This window comes from Scyliorhinus canicula, chromosome 7 (assembly GCF_902713615.1).
Source record: "Scyliorhinus canicula chromosome 7, sScyCan1.1, whole genome shotgun sequence".
NCBI classification, from domain to species: Eukaryota; Metazoa; Chordata; class Chondrichthyes; order Carcharhiniformes; family Scyliorhinidae; genus Scyliorhinus; species Scyliorhinus canicula.
In genome coordinates this window covers 87391142-87418081 of record NC_052152.1, presented here as the reverse complement: position 1 = coordinate 87418081, position 26940 = coordinate 87391142, and the positions used below count along the sequence as shown (strand labels likewise).

General features: G+C 46.0%; 1 protein-coding gene across 2 annotated transcripts; it reads right to left on the bottom strand.

Moving 5' to 3' along the window:
• Positions 1 to 1774: 1774 nt before the first annotated feature.
• Positions 1775 to 26940, bottom strand: tex55 (testis expressed 55). Of its 2 annotated transcripts, none has more exons than XM_038802381.1 (4): positions 26827 to 26938; positions 20465 to 21232; positions 11933 to 11995; positions 1775 to 2120 (listed from the first exon to the last, which is right to left on the bottom strand). In XM_038802381.1, exons 1-4 carry the CDS (start codon positions 26833 to 26835, stop codon positions 2073 to 2075), a joined length of 888 nt encoding a protein of 295 aa, XP_038658309.1. In that variant the 5' UTR covers positions 26836 to 26938; the 3' UTR covers positions 1775 to 2072. The 2 variants fall into 2 exon arrangements, with proteins under 2 accessions (XP_038658309.1, XP_038658311.1); XM_038802383.1 differs by having other exon boundaries at positions 1778 to 2120; positions 26672 to 26940.

Genomic DNA, 26940 nt, shown 5'->3' with positions numbered 1-26940 from the left:
AAATTCTATGATGTCTATACCTCCACCCTATCTCTGTAACCCAGTGACCCCACCGAACCTATTGGAAACTAAGGGGCAATTTAGCATGGCCAATCCATCTCTTCCCTCAGGTTTAGTTACTCCTCTATCTAGTTAATCAATTAGATTTAATTAGTTTTTCAATGCCATTTTTTCAAATTTAACAGGTTCCCTACCAGCCAATCTGGTCACAGCTTTACTGTGATGTCACTTCAGTTCCCCCCCCCTCCCCCTCCCCCCATTTGAAAAGGTATTAAAATCACTTACCGACCCAGGATGTTCTCTGGATCTCTCCCTGTAGATTAAAAGTTACAAACCAGAAGAAAATAAATGATAGGGAGAAAGGACCTCCACCCCAAGTGAAAGCTCGTCACTCGAAATTACAATGCAAAAGTTATCTTTTCCTGAAGAACCAAGTAATGGCTCATCGTCATCTTGTAATATTATATACGTATCATCCATTGTTGTGGAACTGCACACAGATATAGCCACATCTGGTAACATGGTATAAGTACCATCTGTTGTGGGGCTGCATACAGATACAGCCACATCTGGTAACATGGTATAAGTATCATCTGTTGTTGTGGAGTTGCATGCAGATACAGCCACATCTGGTAACATGGTATAAGTATCATCTGTTGTTGTGGAACTGCACACAGATACAGCTACATCTGGTAACATGGTATAAGTATCATCTGTTGTTGTGGAACTGCACACAGATACAGCTACATCTGGTAATATGGTATAAGTATCAACTGTTGTTGTGATTCAGTTGTGTTGTGATACAACCATCTTGTCACATTTTGGCCAGACTGCATAAGAATAAGTTTCCTTCCTCAAAATTGTATTTTTACAACAATTTGATCTGTCACCATTACTTGATTCTAATTTTCTCCACATTTATTTAATCAACTGAATTCAAATTCACAAGCTGCTATGGAAGGACTTGAACTCACTTTTCCAGAATATTAGCCATGGTCTCTGGATTACTTGTTCAATATAACATGATCATAACTATAAAACTGAACCATAAATTGTAACTTCAAAATCACTGATATATTGGTCAAGATTAATTCAGTTCATCGGCAAGTTATTTTTGTCAACTTTGTGTAATGTCAGACATTGTAAGTCCACACGTACGACCAAAATGTGGCAGCTGAGGGGTTATGGTCTGAGTTTACTCTCCCTGGAAGCAAAGCCCTTCACTGGGAACATATACCTGGATGATTCGTTGGCTGTTAGTTTGAACTGTACAGCATGCATTCAATTTTACGATGAGGACTCCCACTGGACAAGGTTCCCTAATTGGAAGCACACAGACAGAAAACTATACATTCAGGAAACATGCAACAGGGAAAAGTGATGAAGCCATTTCTGAAGCTTCAATGGAGGACAGTGAAAGGATGAACCAAAGAGGCTATCAAGGTCCTCAGTTTGATCCTGGGGTTCAAGCCCGACTGCGAAGCAATGGAAGAGCTTAATCTGGTCTCAGCATCCCAGATTATTGTACGGCGGGGAAGAACTCTGTTGTTGATTGCTGGTGTCCAACAATTGGATGTGTGCAGGTGTAGCCATTGGTAGATACTGACTAGCCCACACTGTCATTTGTGCTAGTCAGTATTGGTGCTCAGCCAGGCCTTGAGGCCAAACCCAACAAAGGTTCAAATCACAGGTCTGACAGAAAAAAGGAGGAAGAAAAGTGAGGTTGAGACAAAACCAGCAAATGTGAAGTAAACATGACACGCAAAAACATTGATGCTTTCAGATGTTTAATTGTCTTTCTGAAAACACTGAGGTTCGGCTTAACAGCAAAAACATGTAACCTACACATGATTGCAAATATAGATGAGCTGATGTTCTTTTCTTTTGCCCAGAAATGAATTGTTACAACTGTCCATTTGTGGTTATTGATCTCTTGCATTAAGTTCTGCATATATACACGGTGCTGCACATTATACTATAGAAATGGAAATAATAGGAGGTGACTTGGTCAAAAATCAAAACACGTCAAATCCTACATAATGCTTTCATAGCACAACTTGCTGGAGTGCAGTTTATTCAACACAGATTTCCTTGTCACGCATCCATATCAATGCCTGTACCTGTTATGGAGTAGAAATAGCCAGTTATCAAATATGTACTTTATTGTGCTCACTTTAGAGTAATCAAATACCTGGCTTGTGCTAAATTTAAAACACATCAACATATTCTGTGCTACACAGTCCAGTTTATGAGAAAAATAGAAAAATGTTATAACTGTAGAGAACTATTATCACAGTTCAACAAGCAGTTGTAATATTTTGGATGCAACTCAACCAAAACATTTATGTCAGTTTGGCCGAGTTTAACGGGTGTTTCCCGCCAGCTTTTTTGGTGAGATGCAGACCGGTATTCACCCAGTCATTTTTTGGGCCCCTTGGAGAGTTTCTCTTCGCTCTAGCCCACACTTAGAAGTTTTTCCAGCAGTGGGAGCTGAACTTGGCGGCAAGACCGGCTCCTCAGAGATCGAGGTTCCTTTTTTAAAAGGTGTCCTGATCGCTAAGGTCCCTCCCATAAGAGAGTTTGTTGAGGGTCCCTCCCACCCAATAAGAGAGTTTGTTGAGGGTCCCTCCCCCCCCCCCCCCCCCCCCCCCACCCCCCATCCACGGGAAATGCCACCCCCCGCAGACATGAGGTCACTCTGCTATAGGGTCACTGAGGGCCCACCTTTTCAGGCCCCCCAACCCCTTTCAGGGACCCCCCTCACCCCCCCCCCCAACATTTCGGAGGCCCCTTCACACCCCCTTCATCAACCCTCCACACCATTTATACACCCCTTTCATGCGCATGGTCCCCCTCAGGTCTTGACCCTTGACACTGCCAGGTTGTCCGATTGGCACTGCCAAGTTGCCCAGTGCCAGGGGGAGTGCCAGTGTACTGCCCTGCCCATGACCACCCAGGGAACTCCAATGGCCTCCGAAACCCCCAAAAGGTCATCACGGCTGATCCCCACTTGTAGAAACCAGTACTAATCGGCGCCCAGTTGAGGCCTTGCCGTCGCAGCCGGTGACTCTCAGGTGTGGGGTGAATGTGGCGTCGGCATATTTTAATGATATGCATCTAATGAGTTATTTCAATATCAATATCAAGATCATGCCCAGCGAGGGTATGACCCAGATCATGCCGGGCGCTGCAAGTCAGGTGACTCGGAATCGGCTTGCCACCTGGCGCGAAGCCCAGGTTTGGGCCTCTCCCAGGATTCACCAGGATTCACCTGTCGCACCCAGCTTTCCACAGGACTGAATCACGCCCTTTAACAATTCTTGAAGCAAACATCATAAACATTTTGTGGCGGAATCCAGAGAGAATAAAAGTAAAAATGTAACTGACTTAGATTTTTTAAAAGAAATGGAGGAATCGCCAACTCGCCTTGCTGGAACCCAAAATCTCAGAACAAGAAGCAGATGGAGAAAAACCAATACACTGAGATTTTCCCAAGAGGAGAGCAATATTTGGATTGAGAGTTTGAGAGGGTAGTCACACTAATGAGAGACAGGGAGCAGGTTTATGCAACTATCTCAGGGGTGGGACGAGGCAACAATGAAAGATTCAAGATAGAAACACCCAAAATAATTTGTGCTTTGAAAGAGATTGAAGCTCTAGCCCCCTCTGGGGAAAATGAGCTTTATGGCAAGGCCATCATATAAATAACTAACGAAAATAGGCTGTGTGTGGGGTGGGGAGGGGGCGGATGTTAGAGTGATTAATGGGTTGACTAGTAATTCATTAATAATTGGGGGTTCCATAGTTAGAGGTGATTTTGTAGTCTACACAAATATCACGTTGCTTCCCAGGTTTTCGCATAAAGATATCACATAGGCTTGAAAAGACTACACAAAGTAAAGAAGAGTAATCAGTTATCATGGTCCATTTGGATTATGAGAATAAACAATGGCATGTGTCGACCTGCAAAATGAATTCAGGAGACTAGAAAAGAAACTTTGGAACAAGAGTTAATTGGTGGTACTCCCAGAATTGTTTCCCCAGCCATGTGCTAAATTAGAGAAGAAAGATTAGGTGCGCATCTAATAGAAAAGTTTCAAAGTGTCATTTGTGGCGGACTTTGCTGGGAGTTTACCATCGGCTCTGTTAGCAAGTTCCCCACCACTATCTAACTACACTTAGTCACATTTTTGGGCCCTAGGGCATTTCTACCTGGTCAAGCCCACATTTAGGGCACGATCTACAGGCTGTGCTGCACTTGAGCAAGAGCACAACGCGGCTGAGAGATGCTGGCAGAGGCCTCCCATGAGCTTCCTGGCACCTTTAAGTTTCGTGGGATATACTCAACTCCCGCAAAGTGTCAAAATTAGAATCCCGACTAAAGGGGGCGTGACAAAATGGTTTAAATCTACATAAGCAAGCTTACCTGGGATCTACCGGCCTCCCGGGATCTACAAAACCCCCCAGCAAGGCTGCAGCCGGGCGCGTTTAGTACTAGTCCACACAACCAGGGACCAGGCAGAACAGCACCTGGGGATCACCCAGGCATTTGGAGGCCCCAGGCTGGTCAGAGATAATGCAGGGTGGTCCCCTCCCTCCCACCCACCCCCGGAACACAGGCACCTTGGCGCTGCCCAGCTGGCACCTTGGCACTGCCTCCCTGGCACTGCCAAGATGCCCAGGTGGCACTGCTAGGGTGACAATGCGAGGTGCCCAAGTGCCAGCGTGACACTGCCATTGGTCAGAGCCTGAGGGGAGCCATACCCATGATCGGAGGGTGGAGGGGGTTTGAAGGGTGGGTGGGGGGGTTGTAGGGCAAGTAGGAAGAGGCCTCCAGGAGGTTGGGCGGTGATGGGTGAGGGTCCTGGAAGGGGGGGCCTATAAGTGGGTGTGGGGGGGGCCTGAAGAGAGGGGTGCCCAGGGTCCCCATAGTAAGGTGTCCTCACTTGAAGGGGTAGTGCCCATGTGTGTGAGGGGTGACATAGTCAGTGGGTGGGGGCCACACAAGCTCACTTAGAAATCCCTTTCAAAATGGCGGCCCAATCTCAGAGTTCAGTGCCCCAATGATGAAAAAAATTCTAAGGCGGCGATTCTCCCAAGGGAATAAAGTCCCCTAGCGAGCGCACTTAGCCACGTCTTTCCCGGCGCTCGCAATGCCAGGAAACGCATGGCTATTCAACACGACTCATGTTGAATAAGGGGCCTGAATGGGAAATGCATGGCCAAGGCCACACATAACCCTCGCCGGAACTCCCCAGTGGAGCGAGAGATCGGGACGCCATCCTGATCCCTGACCTCCAATCCAGCCCACCCCACCTACCGCACGGCCCCAACACCCATGCCAAGCACAACCGGCCCGATCATGCATGCACAAATAATGGCAGCTTGGTACTTTGGTGGTGCCAACCTGGCACCCTAGCAGTACCCATGTCATCTGGAAATGTCCTATGGGCACCTTGGCAATACCAGGCATGCACTGCTAGGGTTCCCAGGTGGCACGACCCTGCCCAAAGGGTAGGCGGCTGGGGGCCTCCGATCCCCTTAGAGATCCCCATGAATTGCATACATACATAGAACACACAGTGCAGAAGTAGACCATTCGGCCCATCGAGTCTGCACCAACCCACTTAAGCCCTCACTTCCACCCTATCCCCGTAACCCAATAACCCCTCCTAACCTTTTTTGGTCACTAAGGGCAATTTATCATGGCCAATCCACCTAACCTGCAAGTATTTGGACTATGGGAGGAAACCGGAGCACCCGGAGGAAACCCACGCGGACACAGGGAGAATGAGCAGACTCCGCACAGACAGTGACCCAGCGGGGAATCGAACCTGGGACCCTGGCGCTGTGAAGCCACAGTGCTATCCACTTATGCTACCGTGCTGCCCAAATGTTCCATTCCATCTGGTCCCCGTTTGCGGGGACCAATGCTGAATGGCACTCGCCCGCGATCTCTGAGTCGAAGGGGTTGAATCCCAAAGCCTCAGCTACCTGGGGAATCGGCACATTAGAGTGAGGCTTGCCTCACCTCTAATATGTAGATTTTCCAAAAAGTGATCCCGTCCATTGTGCGTGGATTTACATCACAATGCCTCGCAAGATCGCATTGGATCTTGCAAGGCATGGCGAATCAGGTAGATCCGGAAGCAGGGATCTCCCGGCTTACATCAGCCATGCAGCGCCGAAGCGAGCTGCTTTTCCGGTGCAGAGTGGCCATTGGATCGCGGCCAACGTGTGGACTATACCGGTCAGAAACTCCACAGCGCCCAAAAAAGTGCCTATCTGTCATTCGATAGTGGTAGAGAACCCACCGGCTGAACCGATGGGAAACTCCCAACAAAATCTGCCTCAAATGGCACTTAGAAATCTTTCTGTTAAATTGCACCCTTCAAATTATTTTCATCACTGGGCATCGGAACTCAATAGTCAGACCGGCCCCAAAACGGTGCTAAAATCTCTAAGTGGGCTTCTGGGTCCACCACCCCCTCCCCCAACCCCCCATGAGGAATGTCATCCCCACACACATGGGCATTGCCCCACCCCCTCCCCCCAAGTGATGGTACCCCACTCTGTTGGTCGCTAAGAGTCCTCATTTTCAGGCTTTCCCGCACTCTTTCGCTCCTCTCCTTCCAGGAACCTCCCCTTTACTTCCCCAACATAGCAGAGGCCCTTTATACACACACTGAACCCCACCCCCACCTTTCATACCCTCTCCACCCTCCTTTTATGGGCCCAGGCCCCATCAGGCCCTGACCCTTGGCAGTGCTAATCTGGCACCCAGACACCCTGGCACTACCATCCTGGTACCATGGAAGTGCTCCTGCCAACTTTGCAATGCCACCCGGGCACCTTGGCAGTGCCAGAGTGATAGTTCCACGGTGCCCACATTCCAGAGGAGGGCCAGGGGCTGCCCTGCCTTATATCCTTGACCATCCAGGGACCTCCGATATCCCAGGACACTCCCTCAGGTGCCGTGATGTCTGGTCCATACTTGTGTAACCAGGACGAATTGGCACCCACATGATCACTCGCTGGGTACATGATGAAAGGCCATTAGGTAGGGGATCTTCACATTATTGTGATGGAGATTGGCCTAAACTGGTGATTATTGGTTTTTCGCCAGACCACGGCGAGATGCACATCTCACCAACCAGAGCGAGCTGGTTAGATTGTAAACCGATTTGTGCCTGGCACGGGTCCTGATTTTGGACTCTCGCGCGATCTAACTGACTCGCTCGGATTCGCTCCCGGCACGACACGGCCGTTAGTTCGCGCCCTAAGTAATTCATTTTTAAAAAAAATTTAGAGTACCCAATTCACTTTTTCCCATTAAGGGGCAAATAAGCATGGCCAATCCACCTAGCCTGCACATCTTTGGGTTGTGGAGGTGAAACCCACGCAAACACGGGGAGAATGTGCAAACTCCACACGGACAGCGACCCAGAGCCGGGATCGAACCTGGGACCCCGGCGCGTGAGATAGCAGTGCTATCCACTGCACCACCGTGCTGTCCTGCCCTAATTAATTCAAATAGTTGCTTGGTAGTACAGCATTGAAGTATTGTTTTAAAACAAAATATGCTGTTGAAGAATTTTGGCTTGCACTCCTGAGGGGCGATAAAAGAATATCCATTTCAAAGGGAACAGCAATTTATGCTGCATGAGAAAAGAATGTTGATTGGTTGGCAAGTAGACTCTGATTAGTCGGTGTGTTGTCATAGAGAATTTACCAGGAAGCTGCTGAAGAGTTTAAGGTGAGGAGATTTTGTGCAAAATAAAATAAAGCAACAGATGCCAGGGGCGGGATTCTCTGATCCTGAGGCTAAGTGTTGCCGCCATCGTAAACGCCGTCGTGTTTCACGACAGCGTCAACAGACCCTCAGGAGATGCGATTTCAGCCCCTCAGTAGGCCAGCACGGCACTGGAGTGACCCACACTGCTCCAGCTGCCGATGCCAATGTCAAATGGGCACCGTGGGTCTGCGTATGCTCAGTGCGACCGGCGCGGTTGCGCGCATGTGCAGTGGTTCCCTTTTCCGCGCCGGCCCTGACGCAACATGGCGTAGGGCTACAGGGGCCGGCGCGTAGCAAAAGAGGCTCCCAGCCCGAGAGGCTGGCCCACCAATCGGTAGGCCCCAATCGCGGGCCAGGCCACAGCGGAGGCCCCCCCGCCGCCCACCAGGATGGATGTGCGACGAGGTCCAGCCGCTTAAGATCACACGTGGACAGCGCTGGCGGGACTCGGATTTTTTTTACGGCCGCTCGGCCCATTCCGGGCGGAGAATCACTGGGGGGGGGGGGAGGCTCGTAGAGTGGCACCCAACTGGCGCCGCGCTGACCGCGCCACTCTCTGGAGAATCGGCGGACCGGCGTCATGTGATTCGGCCTGGGCTGAGAGAAACCTGCCCCCGAATCCCGAACAGGGAACATCATAGATTTCCCAAACTTTTGATAAAATTGAAAAACAGAAAGTCTGCCCTGACTGGTCAGTGTGTTTTCATGGGGAATGCACCAGGGAACAGTTGTTTTCCCATGCTTTTGTTTAATTGAAAAAGACACCTGGACATGTTGGCCGGGGTTCTCCCTTTCCGAGACTAAGGGCGCTATTCTCAGGAAAAATTTCCAAGTGTGGTAGCGAGGGTGAATTGCCGCAAGCTTCCTGCCGCTCAGTCCAGCAACACAATTCATCATTTATTGGTCCACTTAACGAGGCCTCAAGGACTTCTTGTCACAAATGAAGGCTCGCAGCTGATTCGCCATGACTGCGCTCGCCAGACCCCCCGCTAACAAGATTGAGCAGCACTTAAGCTGCACTTGCTCAGCCAACCCAACCAGCTCACAACAATAAAATTAAAGAAAATTACTGCAGATGCTGGAATCTGAAATGAAAGAGAAAATGCTGGAAAATCTCAGCAGGTCTGGCAGCATCTGTAGGGATAGAAAAGAGCTAACGTTTCAAGTCCGATGTCAAAGAGTCATCGGACTTGAAACGTTAGCTCTTTTCTATCCCTACAGATGCTGCCAGACCTGCTGAGATTTTCCAGCATTTTGTCTTTCGTTTCAGCTCACAACAATGGCGTCCAGGAGACGGGCCCCAAGATTCCAAGATGCTGACCTGGGAAGGCTCCCAGATGCAGCAGAGGCCAGGAGGCAAATGTTTTTTCCCCTGCGGTCCCGGAGAGTGAGCCATTCGGCAGCCAGTGCTGCCTGGGATGATGTGGCAGCAGCTGTCAGCTCGGGGAGTGTGACCAGGAAGATTGGCCTCTAGTGCTGGAAGAAGGTCAACAACCAACACCGAGCAGCATGAAAAAGTAGACACAAATGCCACCCCCCTTCCAAGGGAGCATCCATCCTCCAACTCCTCATGCGACCCCCAACCCTTCCTCCCCCCTCAACCTCTCCCCCTCCCCAACCCTTCCTTCAGAACCCCCCTCCCACCACTGTGAACCATGCGGGTGGCTAACGATGCCCTCTCTGTGTCTCCTCAGTAAAAGCTGTCCCACTATCGTCAGGAAGGGGCCCATACTGGCGGAGGGTGCCAGACATAAGAATCCTCACCACCTTTGAGGAGGGGGCCCTGGAGGTGACTGGGATGGTCAAAGACATATCGGTCAGCCAGGCGGAGGCTGGCAGACACCGCAGAGATGAGGAACCACCAGGCTCCACCCAGAGGACCTGTCAAACGTGAGTTGTTATTGCCCTACTGACTGACCCATCCCTCCCACTGACCACATGTCCATTCTCCCGCAGGTCCTCCAGCCGAGAGTGCTGGCCCATCTCTTCTCTTGACCCTGAGGAGACCACGTCGGAAGAAAGATCTGAGGATGCCACCATAATATTCCCAGCACAGCTGTCATCCCCACCCTCCACCAGCCCAGATACATACACTTTGGTGGGAAATATCATAGAATCATAGAATTTACAGTGCAGAAGGAGGTCATTTGGCCCAATAAATCTGCACCGGCCCTTGGAAAGAGCACCCTACCAAAGCCCCCACAATCACTCTATCCCCTTAGCCCAGTAACCCCACCCAACCTTTTTGGACACTAAGGCTAATTAAGAATGGCCAATCCACCTAATCTGCAAGTCTTTGGGCTGTGGGAGGAAACCAGAGCACTCGGACGAAACCCACGCAGACACAGGGAGAACGTGCAGACTCCACACAGACAGTGACCCAAGCCGAGAATCGAACTTGGGACCCTGGAGCTGTGAAGCAACTGTGCTAATCACTATGCTACCGTGCTGCCCACTAAATGTTAGTGAACAGACGTCTGGGGCACAATCTGGTGAGCACCACACCGCTGATGATGCACATCTGGTGGAGGCAGGAGTCCCCAGGCGAGACAGCAGTTAGAGGCCTACTGGATCCCAGGACCCAGCTGGGTCCCAGCTGCTGCTGAGCCTCAGGTACAGAGGTACCCGGATCTGTTGGAGATGATAGGGACCAATCTGAACGTTCAGAGGGAAATATCAGCATCACTCCAGCAGACCCGGAGCCGGTTGGAGGAGCCCCAGAGGCTAAAGCACAGGATATGGCGCCGGCAATGAGAGGCACCAAAGCCAACACTGCTCGGGTGGCGATCACAGTGGAGAGCCTGGTGCACGCGTTGGCACCAGTGGTGAATGTGTCCAACCCCATCAAGGTCGGTCTGGCACTCGGTGACATCCCCCAACGAGTCGGACATTCTGGCGTGACGCTCAGCCATGGCCTCCCAATGACAGGCCAGCTCATTTAACATCTTCAATAGGGAAAATCTAGAGTCTTGAATGAAAAATGAAGTTACAAGATATGATTTCACACGAGCTGATCAATGTCCACCACTTCAAACCAATTAACTTTAATCATGTGTAGAATTGGATGCTGAATGATGGGCAGCCTAATCAATATTGGAGTAACAAAACACCCAAGCCCAGTTCTTTCCTTGTCTAACAACTGTAGACAGCATAGTGGCACAGTGGTTAGCACTGCTGCTTTACAGCTCCAGGAACCCGAGTTCAATTCCAGCCACGGTTGTCTGTGTGGAATTTGCACTTTCTCGCCGTGTCTGCGTGGGTGTCTCTCCGGGTGCTCGGATTTCCTCCCACAGTCCAAAGATGTGCAGGTTAGGTGGATTGGCCATGATCAATTGCCCATTATTGTCCAAAAGATTAGATGGGGTTACTGGGATACGGGGCTAGGATGGTGGCGTGGGATTAAGTAGGGTGCTCTTTCTAAGGGCCGGTGCAGACTTGATGGGCTGAATGGCCTCCTTCTATAATAATAATCTTTATTAGAGTCACAAGTAAGCTTACATTAACACTGCAATGAAGTTACTGTGAAAAACCTAGTCGCCACACCACGGCTCGGGTACACTGAAGGAGAATTCAGAATGATCCGATTCACCTAACATCACGTCTTTCAGGACTTGTGGGAGGAAACCAGAGCACCTGGAGGAAACCCACGGGGAAAACGTGCAAACTCCGCACAGACAGTGACCGAAGCCGGGAATCGAATCGGGGTCCCAGTTCTGCACAGTAAATTCTGTGGGCTGGATTCTTGCCCCGCCGTGCCACATTTCTGTTTCACTCCGCCGGTGGGATGCTCCTTTACACCTAGTCAACTAAGTTTCCCATAGTGGGGCAGTCCCACGCCATCGGGAAACCCCCAGGCTGCTGGCTAAATGGAGCATCCCGCCGGCAGAGAATCCAGCCCTATGATTCTGTACCCATTAGCCAACAATTAGTAAGTGGAAAACCATAAACATATCCCTTGTCTAAACTAGGGACAATTATGTCAATTGTAGCACCCTGAGTTTAGATCAGGGATCCAATCAGGACTTCCTTGTCTCTTTACCTTGGTACTGCATTTCACAGCACATTTACCCACTGAGCTACTTAGCGAACCCTGGTCAACAGGTCTTCATTTAAAAAGGTGGGTGATGTTTCTCATACCTGATGTAACATGAACTCAAGTGGGTCATCTGGTCTCTCATACACTAGATTTTCAGTCATTCTCTGTAAAACAAAATATATTTAAAATAATTTGACATTCAGTCTGACATGTAAATCGTGAGCGCTGCTGCTTGAGTTATTTGGATATTCACAAATTGATTATAATTTAATTTTACAAGCGTCAACTAATAAAATGTGTTTATTTTATAAAAGATAGTGTAATAGGTGAACTAATTAATTGCACATGCATATAAACTGTACAGTGAAATTCATTGTGATCTAATCCCGTATGTAATGCATTATCCCTTTGTTGGAACCAACAATTCTACGGACACGTGCTTGTAAGATTAGAATAGCGGTTTTAATATACTTACAACAGAGCCAGCCTGTTAGCCGTTGAACTTTCGGTGAACTGGCCGGCTGACCCTGTGGCACGCACTGATCTTTATACAGCAGCTCCCAGGGGGGGAGTCCTGGGCGGAGCCAAGGGAGAAGTCCTGTACAACTCTCGAGCATTCCCAGAGCTACTCCCCCTGGAGGTCAGGTAGTGCAACTGCACTTACAATATAAGCACATGTATATACAGGTTATAATCCGGTGTGAATCATATTCACCACATTCACCCCCTGTGAAAAAAAATCGAGTCCAGCGGGGGTGGTGGTTCACAGAGTTAGTCTGTCCGGTGGACAAATTGTTCTTTTCGATCTGCGGAGCACCGGGGTTGCAGCCTCTTGCGGTGGCTGGGTGGGTGTTGAGAGCTGGGGTACGATGGCAGACTCCGGGGCGGGTCTCGTCCGAACTTTATACACCTCTGGCTCGACCGGAGACTGGGGGCACTGGGGGCAGGCTGGTTCTGGCGCGTGGAACCGGTGGGGTGAGCTTGCGGAATCGGGGGCGCGAGGGGGCGGAAGCATAGGAAACGGGGTAAGGGGTTCCTCAGTGGGGGTGGGGGGGGGCTGGATCCAGTGGGTGCCAGGTCCCGAAGGGATACTGTGTCCTGGCGAACGTCCGGGAACTCCACGAATGCATACTGGGGGTTGGAATGGAGGAGGCGCACCTTTTCAACAAGGGGGTCAGTTTTGTGCCCCCTGACGTGCTTCCTCAGGAGGACCGGGCCTGGTGTCCTTAGCCACGCTGGAAGTGAGACTCCCGTGGTAGTGCTCCTAGAAAAAATGAAGAGTCGCTCGTGAGGGGTTTGATTTGTAGCTGTACAGAGGAGGGATCTGATAGCGTGGAGCGCATCTGGGAGGACTTCTTGCCATTGGGAGACTTTGAGTTTTCTAGACCGGAGGGTCAGCATGACGGTCTTCCAGACCGTCGCGTTCTCCCTCTCCACCTGTCCGTTCCCCCTGGGGTTGTAGCTGGTAGTCCTGCTCGAGGTGATGCCCTTGTCGAGCAGGTACTGACACAGCTCGTCGCTCATAAAGGACGAACCCCAGTCGCTGTGCACGTAGCTGGGGAAAACGAACAGGGTGAAGACACTATGCAGGGCCCTAATGACTGTGTGGGAGGTCATATCAGGGCATGGAATGGCAAAAGGGAATCGGGAGAACTTGTCGATGATGTTGAGGAAATAGATGTTCTTGTTAGTTGAGGGGAGTGGCCCTTTGAAATCGATCGCAAGGTGTTCAAAGGGCCTAGAAGCCTTGACCAGGTGGTCCCTGTCTGGTCTATAGAAGTGCGGTTTGCACTCCGCACAGATCGGGCAGTCCCTGGTGACCGCTTTTACATCCTCGTTGGAGAAAGGCAGGTTTCGTGCTCTGATGTAGTGGGCGAGCCGGGTGACCCCTGGATGGCAGAGGTCCACGTGGATGGCTTTGACGGCTGATCTGCGCGCTGGCGCATGTCCCACGGGATAGGGCATCCGAGGGCTCATTGAGCTTCCCCGGTCAATATTTAATATCATAACTATAGGTGGAGAGTTCGATCCTCCACCAAAGGATTTTATCATTTTTTATTTTGCCCCTTTGCGAATTGTAAAACATAAAGGCAACTGATCGTTGGTCGGTGATGAGGGTGAACCTCCTACCTGCGAGGTAGTGCCTCCAGTGACGAACAGCCTCCACAATGGCTTGTGCTTCTTTCTCGACTGAGGAGTGTCGGAGTTCTGAAGCGGATAGGGTACGGGAGAAAAATGCAACGGCTACCTCTGAGGCGTCGCTCTCAACCTGAAAGGGAGTGGATTCATCCATCGCCCGCATGGCTGCTTTGGTGATGTCCTCCTTGATGCAACTGAAGGCCTGGCGCACCTCAGCAGACAGGGGAAATCGAATGGGCGGGCTTTGTCCGCATATTGAGGGACCCACTGGGCGTAGTATGAAAAGAACCTCAAGCCCACACCCTTTACTTGCTCATTTTGCTCCTGAAATTGCTTTGTTTCACTTGCTGTGATATTTCATTTTTGGTTTAAATTAATGTACATTTTTTCCCAGAATATCTTTGTTACACCAGTTACTGTATTTGTTCTTGTAGACCCACAGACCGCATATTAAAGTACTATTCTAATTTGAGCACATGAAATCTCCTTTGTTCTAGACCTCTGCCAAAGCTGTTTTCAGTTTGCAACCATTAACCTATAAGTCTTTCTCTAGTCTGACACATCTTGTGCATAACCATAAATAGAGCAGCCAGAGTTTTCCACATCTGCATAGCCCAGTCATACGTTTTGACGTGAAGAAACTGAAAACCTCAGCTAGTATCTCTGGCCCTATCGTGTGTGAGGACAAATAACTCCACTTACAGAGTTTCCAACAATCATTTGTGATTTAATGCAACTTTCTCACCAGGGTAGATCCTACCTATTTCACAAATGAGGAAGTACGCTGCCCAAATCCAGGCATATATTTAATTAGTTTTTTGAGTGCATGTGCTCAAATGCAAGAATATTTCACAAGAAACTTCAGAAGCATTAATTCATTTTTAAAAATAAATTTTGAATGCCCAATTCATTTTTTCCAATTAAGGGGCAATTTAGCATGGCCAATCCACCTACCCTGCACATCTTTGGGTTGTGGGGGTGAAACCCATGTAAACACGGGGAGAATGTGCAAACTCCACACAGACAGTGACCAGATCCGGGATCGAACCTGGGACCTCGGTGCCAAGAGACAGCAGTGCTAACCACTGCGTCACCGTGCTGCCCCAGAAACATTCATTCACAACAATACCAAGTTAGAATTATCCAAAGACTCAAAAGGAACTAAATGCTAATTGGAGGGGGTTGCTGTTCAGTACGCAGCAAAGTGTCCTTCTTCTCTGGGACCATCAGGTTCAGTATAAACAGCTGCATTTTAAATGAAAATGAACAACCTCATCTCTTTCACAATGAACATGAGAATACAGTACAAACCTCTCAAAGACACCGAGCTGACATTCAGAGAGCTAAAAGATTTAACTCTTTTCAAAAATAAATCACATCAATCTGAAATGGACTCTCGCGGTGTAGGTTTCAAGGAACATATTGAAGTTTAAATTCCATTGATAGCAATTTGGCTGCACCATTGCATTTTGGGATACCAGTGTACTGAAGGAATCAGTCCCTCATTGATTCAGTACTAATATATTCCCAGTAAGATATTCACTGTGCTCTCTCTGAGCACAGTTATTATCCGAAAAATGGTTTCATGGATAAGAACACAACTATGCAACTTCACTTGCAGAGCTCAGTGAACTCAGACATTTTCTACAGTGTGTTTGTGCTAAGGTAAGACAGGAATCTGCTAATGTCCAGAAGGCAGCCTGTGGCCGAAATTCTCCGGCCATTGGGATTCTCTTTTCCTGCCGGCAGTGGACCTCCGCCTGCAGATTTCCTGGAGGCATGGGGTGGCATCAATGGGAAATCCCATTGATAAGCGGCAGGAAGAGACAATGCCTCCCCCAGCAAATAGCACGCTGCTGAGAAATATGCGGCTGGGGGACTGGAGAATCCCGTCCTATATTTTTATATTTCAGGTCACCAGTTGGTGAGGAATATTACTGAAGCCAATCTTTATTCGGTCTGATATTTATTTGCAGAACGAAACATTTGAAGCATACACCTCCTAACTCAACTACATCCGAGTGACAGTACTTTATACTTTATACTTTATAATTTTTGAGTAACACAAATGAACAAATTAACAACTTAATAATTTAAGGTGACATTCCCTAAAGAGACAGTGTCTCTATATGTGCTTAAGTGAAGCCCGCCCCCATTAATTCCCTTTAGCTGCATATAGTTTAACACAATTGATATACAATTAACATAGATTGGATAATGTATCTCAGCAGTACAGTAGAAAAGTTGGAAGAAAGGAAAAGGGAACATGTTGATCCAAAGAAACAAGCACGAAAGAAATTCAAAGAAAAATAGGCACAGTCCAATATTGAAGACTAATCTGACTAAAACATGAGGATAACTATGACTTTGCGTATAGCTGTTCCCCACACAACTTTGTACCAATATAATGTCTCCAAACGCCATCCCCAAAATACCTTAATATTAATCTCACAAGAGCAACTCCATGCCCCAAATTAATGCACTTAATGGGGCTTGTGTAACACAAGACAACAGCCCTCTCTGCATCTCTTCTCCATATCACTGGAAAACTATAGAGCCTAATCCTGATGTTTTCCTCCCTCTTTGTTGACAAGGAGAATTTCAGCCCGATTGTTGGAACTGACTAGTCAGAGCGTTCCTGTACCTTTACTTCTGCAGCATACAATCTGCTGCTGACCAAAAGGGTAATATGCCCAAGCACTGATATATGTAACTGAGCAGAAAAATTACACAGGTACATCTGGCTTTGAGGCAGGTATTTTACACCATTCCAAATACACTAAATAGTTCCTTACATTTGACATTCAGAAAGTGTTCTCGCTTGTTTTTATTATTATAACCCATATATATTTAGTCTGATATATTTAAGCAAAACAGAATTTTAAACTAATCTGAAATTAGTTGTGAAAAAAATTCAATGTGACTTAATTCAAATATAGTTGCTTTAGAAACATATGTGGCCATGTATGGGTAGTGATGTTGAGTTTTATGTTTCAGTTCAATGTCATTTTTAATTTTGTGATGTGCATTTATCTGTTATCCTATTAGAAGATATTGAGTAGAATATGCCCATATTTTCTCGTGTTTAGATGAATGAGAGGTGATTTAATTAGGGTAGATGTTGAGAGATTCCCCAGCTGAAGAGTCTTGAGTCAGGAGTGATAGTCTCAGAATAAGGAGTCAGCCATTTAGGACTGTTATATAGAGAAACATATTCACTCAGGGGTTGGGATTCTTTGAAATTCTCTGATCCAGAGACTTGTGGATGCGAAGAGTATACTCAATACTGGGACTGATAGATTTTCGGATACTAAAGGAATTAAGGAATATGAAGATAAATTGAAATGGTAGAGTTGATGGCAAAGTTCAGCCGTGATCTTACGAATTCAAAGGCTTAATGGCCCATATGGCCTACTCTTATTTCTATTTCTTATGTTCTTCTTTAAGTGGTATCTGACACAGTAAGAAGTCTAAGTATAGAATTTGGAATAAAGGGTGACCCTGCCCTGTACATGTAAGGGACACATTTGGCAACATTATATGGAGAGTGCTTTCACTTGTACTGAGGAACAAGTAAAAACTAATTCCGTTAGAGCTGAATTCTTCCTAGGCGAACAAAGACTGCTTCGCTACTCAATGATGCATGCAGCCTTAAAGTGAAGACTAGATTTGAAATCCATGAATAATTTATTTTACAAAGCTGCCTTGAACTCTAATGTGTGTTGAATATTCGTTCTCCTTCAGATACATTTGGCGACCATGGACTTGCATTGGATTGGTCCATGATTGGGCTTGGCAAAATACTGCAATAGTTTGCTGTTGCTTTTTGCAGTATGGCTGAACCGCTAACTCTCCCTCTCTTACTGCCTGCAATCAGGCATATCAGAAGGATTTACGAGCTGATTATTGAGTAACTAGTGGGGTACCACACGGATTGGTGCTGGGACCCTAGCTATTCACAATATATATTAATGATTTTCATGAGGCAACAAAATGTAACATCTCAAAGTTTGCAGATGATACCAAGTTAGGTGGGAGGGTGAATTGTGACGAGGATCCCACAGCATGATCTGGACAAGTTGGGCGAGTGGGCAAATGAATGGCAGATGCAGTATAATCTGGATAAGTGTAAGATTATTCACTTTGGAAGCAAAAACAGGAAAGCAGATTACTACCCGAATGGTTGTAAATTGGGAGAGGGGAGTGTGCAGCGGGACCTGGGTGTCCTTGTGCACCAGTCACTGAAGGTAAGCATGCAGGTGCAGCAGGCAGTAAAGAAGACTAATGGTATGTTGGCCTTCGTTGCGAGAGGTTGGGATTGTTCTCGCTGGAGTTCAGAAGAATGAGGGGGGATCTCATAGAGATATAAAATTCTAACAGGACAGGAGAGGGTTAATGTTACCAATGATAGGTATATCCAAAACCTGGGGTCACAGTCTGAGGATTCAGGATAAAGCATTTCAGACCAAGATGAGGAGACATTTCTTCACCCAAAGAGTGGTGAGCCTGTGGAATTAATTACCACAGGATGTAATTGATGCTAAATCATTGAATATATTCAAGAGGTGGCTAGATATAGCACTTGGGGAGAATGGGATCAAAGGCTATGTGGAGAAAGCAGGATTAGGCTATTAAGTTGGATGATCAGCCATGATCGTGATGAATGGTGGAGCAGGCTCAAAGGGCCAAAAGTCCTCCTTCTGCTCCTATCTTCTATGTATTATTAACCTGTTTGGGCATGTTTAGAACATACTTATCTACTGTGGCCATAAAGTCCTGAAGTGGGACTTGAAGCTGGAACTTCTTGCCCAGAGGTAAGGGCACTATCACTGCACCACAAGTGATTTGAGGATTGAGTAGTGTAGTTCAGTACCATGTAGACTCAATTAGCTGAATTGTCCATCCCTGCCTCCTCAAAACCATATACAGTATTGAGTGGAATACCCATTATCCAAGCTATTATGCCAAGTAATTTAGAACTGCAATATAATGAACTACAGGTGAAATTATTCAAGATGTTTTATGATTAATCTTCAAAGAGGCCAGGTCATCCTACAATAGAGGATCAGTTCAGGGGTATTCAATACTGCAGCCATTAGGAAATCCAATATTAGTTATTCAAACACATTTCTAAACAGATTCATGATTTATCTTCACAACTTGATTCCACAATATTTGTGCAAAAAATGATTCAAAAGAATGATTACAGTATAAGGCAGACTGAAAAACTTTAATTACCCAAAGTAATTCCTTACCGTTGACATTCAAAAAACATTCTAGCTAATTTTTATTGTAATAACCCATAATACTCAGACGAATTTTAAACTACATTGAAATTAATTGTGAAAAAATTTTAAGGAGACTTAATTCTTGTCTGAAATCACAATATCATAAAGCTAATGCAGCTGGTCTATGGACAGCTTCATTCTTTTAGATGTTATATTCCTTTAGATACATTGGCGAAGGCGACATGAGGAAACTATTTATTTTTGCACAGCAAGTTGCTGTCATCTAGAATGCGCTCTCTGAAAGGGTGATGGAAACAGATTAAATAGTAACTTTCAAAAATAAATGAACTGGATAAATACTTGAAGGTACAAAAATTACAGAAGTATGAGAAAAGAATAAGGAAATAGGGTTAACTGGATAATAACACGGAGCTGGCATAAGCACATTGGGCCAAATAGCCTCCATGATTCTATGATTTAAATCCCCTTTGGATCTTCTTCCTTTCTCTTCTGAAATTGGTCTGTTTCCTGGGGTAAGATTCATAGTTTCCTGCAAGATCTCTCCCAAGAGGTCATCCCTCATGTGTGAATCTAAACAGTGAGTGTCAGCATCAGAACTGGAGAAAATCATGTCCTAACCTTCTGTCCACAGTGGTATTTTCCAGGAAGAATCAGAATCTTGTACAGGAACCATGACTGAGCTTTCTCCTTCCTAACCCAGGAACATGGGTACCAGTTGAAAAGGTCCTAATGCAAGGTGACATCATCCAATTTATCTTTTTTTTATAGTTAGAGTACCCAATTTTTTTTTTCCAATTAAGGGACAATTTAGTGTTTCCAATTCACCTACCTGCTCATCTTTGGGTTGTGGGGGTGAGACCCACGCAGATATGGGGAGAATGTGCAAACTCCACACAGACCGTGACCCGGGGTCAGGAATCAAACCTGGGTCCTCGGCAACGTGAGGCAGTCATGCTAACCACTGTGCCGCCGTGCTGCCTTAACGTCATCCAATTTAACAAAAAACAAGTAACTTTTCTGCAGCAAATCATGTTAGTGGTAGATTCCACGATTTCTATGGGACTGAGCAGGGGGTAACAATGGACAACTGAAGTAACCATTTCTAATTCACACACAGCTATTCTTCCCTAAGAGGGAGCTATGTAAACAGATATCACCAAAGGAGCTTCCTTTCCTGCCCTAAATTAAATTCCAGGTAATGAGGCAGAGCAGTAGCAACCCATAGACTTTGAACAGTGCACCAACCTGAAACATCTGTAGAATATTGTGTTTCTCCATGTACAGCACAGATCGAATATATGGATCTTCAAAACAAGCTGAAAATTTTTCTTCAGAAACTGAAGGTGCCTGGGCCATTTGAGATGTTTTTAAGGGCAGAGGGAGAGATGGAGCTGCAGGCTGGCTTATAGTATAAGCTGTCGGCTGAATCGCTGACTCAGATACAGGTTCAACGGGATATTCACCTTCAACTATTGGCCCAGTTTCAGGTTTGATGGTTGCTTCTTCTGATTCAGCTACAGTCTGCACTTCTGTCCCTGTTTCAGCTGTTGCCTCAGCATTTGGTTCAGTTTCTGCGTCCGCTTCTGGTTCAGCTCTCCCCTCTGCTTCTGGTTCAATTGTAGACTCTGCTTCTGGTTCAGCTGTTGCTTCTTCATTTGATTCCGCTTTCGCTTCTGATTCGCCTTCAGCTGTTGCCTCTGCATCTGCTTCAGCTGTAGCCTCTGCTTCTGCTTCTGCCGTAGGCTCTTCATCTGGTCCAATTGCTGTCTCTGCATCTGGTTCACCTGCAGCATCTGCATCTGCTTCACCTGCAGCTTCTGCATCAGTTTCAGCTGCAGCTTCCATTTCTTCTGCAGGTGCCCCCTCCATTTCTGCTTCTGTAGTTCCAGCGTCCGTTTCTGGTTCACCCGGGGCTTGCGCATCTGGCTCAGCTGTTTCCTCTGCTTCTGCTTCAGCTATGGGTTCTACTGAAGACTCTTCTAATTGATTTTCTGCAGGATTGGGATCATTATTCTTTTTGATTGAAAAAAAAGTGGAAGAGTTCAATGTCAATAAATATATAATCGCAATAGTTTGATGCAAGATGCTGACAAAATATTTACTTATTTTTTTGGAATTTCAATTATATAACTAAATGTGTCACATTTGCTGTTGGTACTTGATACATTTTGCTCATCGTAAGGGCCAACAAACTGGCGGTGGAATGGTCGCTGATTCAAGAAGAAAACATTTTATGAAATTTCAAGATATTGGAAACCTGAATTAAAAACAGAAAATTCTTAGCAGGTCAGGCAGTATCTGCAGAAAGAAACAGAGTTAACTTTTCTGGTCTGTTTACTCTGTTTCTCTCTCTGCAAATGCTGCCTGACTTGTTGGGTCTTTCCAGTATTTTCTGTTATGTGATTTAGTTGCTAAAGGTATTGTTTTATCCCTTTGCAATGACTTAAACATTTACAGCTGAACTTTTACTGCAGTATCCTGATGGATCATTCAGGATGGGGCAACATAAAACGGAAAGAAGCAGCATGCAATGTAAAACTCAGGGTAATGGTGGGATAATGTATAATACATATGTGGAAATAAGTGCAGTTTTAACATAAGTACTTAAGTAAAGCAACTGTCAGTGATAAACTGCTTTCTGGTTCCACCTATCCACCACCTCCCTCCCCCCCCCCGCTCAAGTGTTTCCAGTGACTCTTCTGTCCATGTGTCATCGCCATGTCACTTTAGATGGTGAAGTTATGCAAGGAGCAACTGACTACATTGATCAAAGAATTTGTTTAGCAGGGCTGTTTACAACCCTGCTAAACCCTGATGTACTTTCTTTTATTTCTTTTCTTTTCATGTACTTAATGATCTGTTGAGCTGCTTGCAGAAAAATACTTTTCACTGTACCTTGGTACACGTAACAATAAACAAATCCAAAAATCATGTTCTGCCAAGGCATCAGAATGTTATTTCAAAATCTCAGCATCCTGGTACAAAACAATCCCAGTGATGGCCTGTTCCTCATTATACATTGGAGGCTATTGTAGAAGATTCACACCGGTGGAATTAGGAGAAAACCTTGGTTAAAAGCTATGTAGAAGGGATAAACAAAACAAGAGTTAAGGGAAATTGAAAGTGGATGGTGTCGTGCCATCGGGTTTGTTCTAGGACTGCTGTGTACTTCAATGGTTTAGGGCGAAAGCAAGGAAGGCTGGTGTTCAGATTTACAAAGAATACCAAAATAGGAGGCATTGTAAAGAATTCTGAGTGCCAAATAAACTATAAGGAGATTTTGGTGAGACGTTGGAACGGGCAAATGAACGAGTGGCAGATGAAGCTCAATGTCAAGACATGTGTACCTTGGATGGGTACTTATGGGTGGTTGTCTAAAGCAATATGGACTGCCCAAGATCTAATGCCACCAGGTTAAAGTCCAACAGGTTTGTTTCGAATCACTAGCTTTCGGGGCACTGCTCCTTCTTCAGGTGAAGGAGCAGTGCTCCAAAAGCTAGTGATTCGAAACAAACCTGTTGGAATTTAACCTGGTGTTGTAAGACTTCTTACTGTGCTCACCCCAGTCCAACACCGGCATCTCCACATCAAGATCTAATGGGTCTACTTGTTTAGATACCAATGATGTGGACAAAATGGTTGACAGAATGAAAACTGATGACGGTAATCATAATGGACTACAAGGCACTGAGGAGCAAGTGTATACCCATGGTACAGATAAAAAGAATAGATAAGTTTTGATTGTGGCAGATTTTATAATGGGCGATGGTAAGGCAGATGGTGGAATTTGGGTATTTTCTTTAGTAGATATGGCCAAGAGTTTCTGCTTCCCAGCTGGGAGGATTCGGAACATCACAGAGTAAATACAAAATAGGTTTGAGTTTCTGTAAAGGAATTTAACAAAATTAAGTTCTGAATCATGGTGGAAAATGTCCAGGGTAGCAATCTCTGGAATTTTCCCTGCGCTATGTGCTGAGCCAGACAGGAAGAAAAGGAGTAGGTTTGCAATGGGTGGTTTAAAAGGGAGGGAGGGTTTCAAATTACTGGGACCCGTTTTGAGACCAGGGAAGGCTGTGCAGATAGGATGGGATGGCTTTGATCTAAACCAGCAAGGTGTGCAAGATTTTCCAAAGAGGGTAAATAAGATTTTGTGGAATAATTTAAACTAATTTGAGGAAGATAGGGATAAATTCACACGGTAGGTTAAAAAGGCTGTCACTTTGATCAGTACTGAGTGAGTGCTGCACTGTTGGAGATGCTAACATTCGAGGATATTAAACTAAGGACCTGTCTTCTCTGTTAGGCACATGTAAAACATTCCACGGAACCTTTTAAAGAAAGGTAAGTGAGTTAGCCAGTGTCCTAGTCAGCGTTTATCTCAGTACCAAAACAGATTATATGTTCATTTATATCATTACATTTTTGTGATCTTACTGTGTGCAAATTGCTTACCAATTTCCTGCCAATCAAAAAATACTTAATTTGATGTGAGGCAGTTTGGGACATCCTAAGACAATGAAAGGCATTACACAGATGCCAGTTCTGGCTTTTAGCACCTCAGTCAAAGATTAGCATCATGACAAAGTAGCACGTGTGAAATACAGCACAAGTGTCAACTCAGTCAGAAGTCCCAGAGTGTCATCACTTAAACCAAGTTGAAAGTTTATTGGCACTCATGTATTCTGCCCCAAGATAATTTCTTTCTGAATGTAATAAAACTAGAAAAAATTTCGAAACACTTGACCTTCATTGACCTAAAACATTAATTCAGTTTCTCGCTCCACAGATACTACTGTGACCTACTAAGCATTTTTTGTTTTTAATTCAGGATTCCAGCATGCACAATATATTGCTTTTATCGTTTCTTGGATTTGTCTGGAGAGCAAAATTTAACATATACAAGTTGGACCAAGTGACCTGTTTCTGTGCTGTATATTCTATGTTTTCGTTCATGGTGGCAATTTATTTGGATGCCATCTGGAACCTTTTGAGCATTATCTTATGATACAATCATGAATTACTCTACCAAGAATGTACAGTATGAAAAATCCCAAGCCGTGTTGCTTTTAGTTTAAGAGTACAAAAGAAACTTGTCATATACATGCATTTAGTCACAGATAATCTTACAGTCATGGACAATAGGATTAAATAAAATTGCTCCAGACTATTTCCTTTAATTGAAAATAGGCTTCCAGGGTATGTTAGCACATCTTTAATTCTAGCAGAGAACATAAGGGGCTGGATTCTCTGTCACGCCGCGTCAGATTTCTGGTACAGTACGCTGGCGGGATGCTCCGTTTCGCCGGCAGGTCAATGGGCTTTCCAATTGTGGGGCAGCCCCATGCTGCCAGGAAACCCCCGGGCTGCCGGCAAAGCAGAGCCTCCCGACGGTGGAGAATTTAGCCCAAGATGTTCAATCTTGCACATGTTAATCATATACCTTAGTCTTTTTAGCACACATCTGTGTTTCATGGAAAAATAGACATGGAATGACAGGACAGCACAAAGCAAACATCATGGGTGGAACAGTGATTAGCACTGCTGCTTCACAACACCAGGGACCCGGGCTCAATTCCAACCTTGGGTGACTGTGGAGTTTTCACGTTCTCCCTGTGTCAGTGCGGCTTTCCTCCTGGTGCTCCAGTTTTCTCCCACAGTGACCCAAAGTCAGAATTGAACCCAGGTTACTGGCACTGTGAGGCAGCAGTGCTAACCACTGTGCTATCATGCCACCCTTTGGGCTAACATCTCCTTATATGACTCAGTGTCATATTTTGTCTTCAAAGGCTCCAGTGAGGTGCCTTGGGGCATCTTATTAATAATAATAATCTTTATGGTCACAAATAGGCTTACATTAACACTGCAATGAAGTTACTGTGAAAAGCCCCTAGTCGCCACATTCCGGCACTTGTTTGGGTACACCGAGGGAGAATTCAGAATATCCAATTCACCTAACAACACGTCTTTACGCCACTTTATTATTCTGAACTCAGTGGAATCGAACCTGGAGCTGTGAAGCAACTGTGCTACCCACTGTGCTACCATGCCACCCATATTATGTTCAATATCAATATGAATTGTTGCTATTTTGGTTATTCACCTTCAGATATTGAATGACCATTTTGAACATTTTTTCTATTCATTTTGCAGCCCATCGCTGCCACCTACCCTATTTTGACATACGTTCCTTAAGGAACCAAGTCTACAGTGATCCATTTTATGGAACACTGTCCTCAGCTACTGGAACAGGAAGAAATTGCAGCACATTTTGGGCTGCACCTGAAGTGGAATGGAACTATGGTCCTAACAGAACTGAAAAATAGGGCAGTAGGCAAGACTGTAAACAGGGAGATAAATTAAATAAGAGAAAGGAGTGAGTTCAGAATAATAAAGTGGCATAAAGGATCAGGAATCCGATAAAGTTACAAAACATAAATGCAAATTAACCTACAAATAAAGTGAAAAGAACAATTAATAGAAAAAACTGTTCCCATTGGCGGAAGGATCCAGAACAAAAGGGCACAGATATAAGGTAATGGGCAAAAGAAGCAACAATGACACGAGGAAAGAGTTTTTCACATGCAGCGAATGGTTAGGATCTTGAATGTACTGCCTGAGAGTCTGGTGAAGACAGATTCAATCCAGGCATTCCAGAGGGAATGGGATTATTATTTGAAAAGGAAAATTAATAATAATCTTTATTATCACAAGTAGGCTTACATTAACACTGCAATGAAGCTACTGTGAAACTCCCCGAGTTGCCACACTCCGGTGCCTGTTCGGGTACACCGAGGGAGAATTCTGAATGTCCAAATTACCTAACAGCACGTCTTTCGGGACTTGTGGGAGGAATCCGGAGCACCCAGACGAAACCCATGCAGACACGGAGAGAATGTGCAGACTCCACACAGACTGTGACCCATGCAGACACGGAGAGAACGTGCAGACTCCACACAGACTGTGACCCAAGCCGGGAATCGAACCTGGGACCCTGGTGCTGTGAAGCAACTCTGGTAACCACCGTGCTGCCGTGCCGCATGTGCAGGGCTAACAGAGAGAATGGGGAGGGCGTTGGAGGGAGTAGCAATGCATGATTTGCTCCCTCAGAGAGGCAAACACGGAGCCGGTGGGCTGAATGGCCTCCTTCTGTGCTGTAACCATGCAATGATATGCTTGATAAAAGAGCGAGGTGAGGATATGAAGTGGGAGGAGGACCATGTGAAGTGTGAACACCTTTGAATCGAATGGCCGGTCTCTGTGCAGTATATTCTGTGGAATCAGAAATCACACAGCAAGTACAAGCTCTGAACACAAACTGATCCACATCCAAACGGTAAACTAGGCACCTCGAGTCCGCCCACAAGTAAGTGGTGAAAGGTTTACAGTAAATCCTGCACCCCCCCCCCCCCCCCCCCTCCCAATCCCCAAGGGGTTTTAATGTTGTTTTCTCACCAACACCAGATTTGAGAAATGCAGGAGCTCATTTCAAGCCTTTGCCGTTGCCGTTGCTGGACAATGATTTTGTTCTCCAGCCGCTGGAGGAAGCGCATGGCTCATTGTTAAACCGCTCGGGAACGGACGGGAGAATCCCAGGAGGACGCGATTACCTCACTCATGGCTGCACCGATGGAATTCCACACTCTCGTCCTGAAACCCCAACACTGGGGAAATTAAAGCAAGTTATTTCCAAATTAGACTCCCGAAAGTTTCGCCCTCCCACC

Coding starts and splice junctions, on each gene's coding strand:
- tex55 (XM_038802381.1), bottom strand. Junction 11,996..20,464: donor ATATTCTACAGATGTTTCAG/GTTGGTGCACTG, acceptor TTTGTTTTACAG/AGAATGACTGAAAATCTAGT. Junction 2,121..11,932: donor TTGAGTTCATGTTACATCAG/GTATGAGAAACA, acceptor ACTCCATAACAG/GTACAGGCATTGATATGGAT.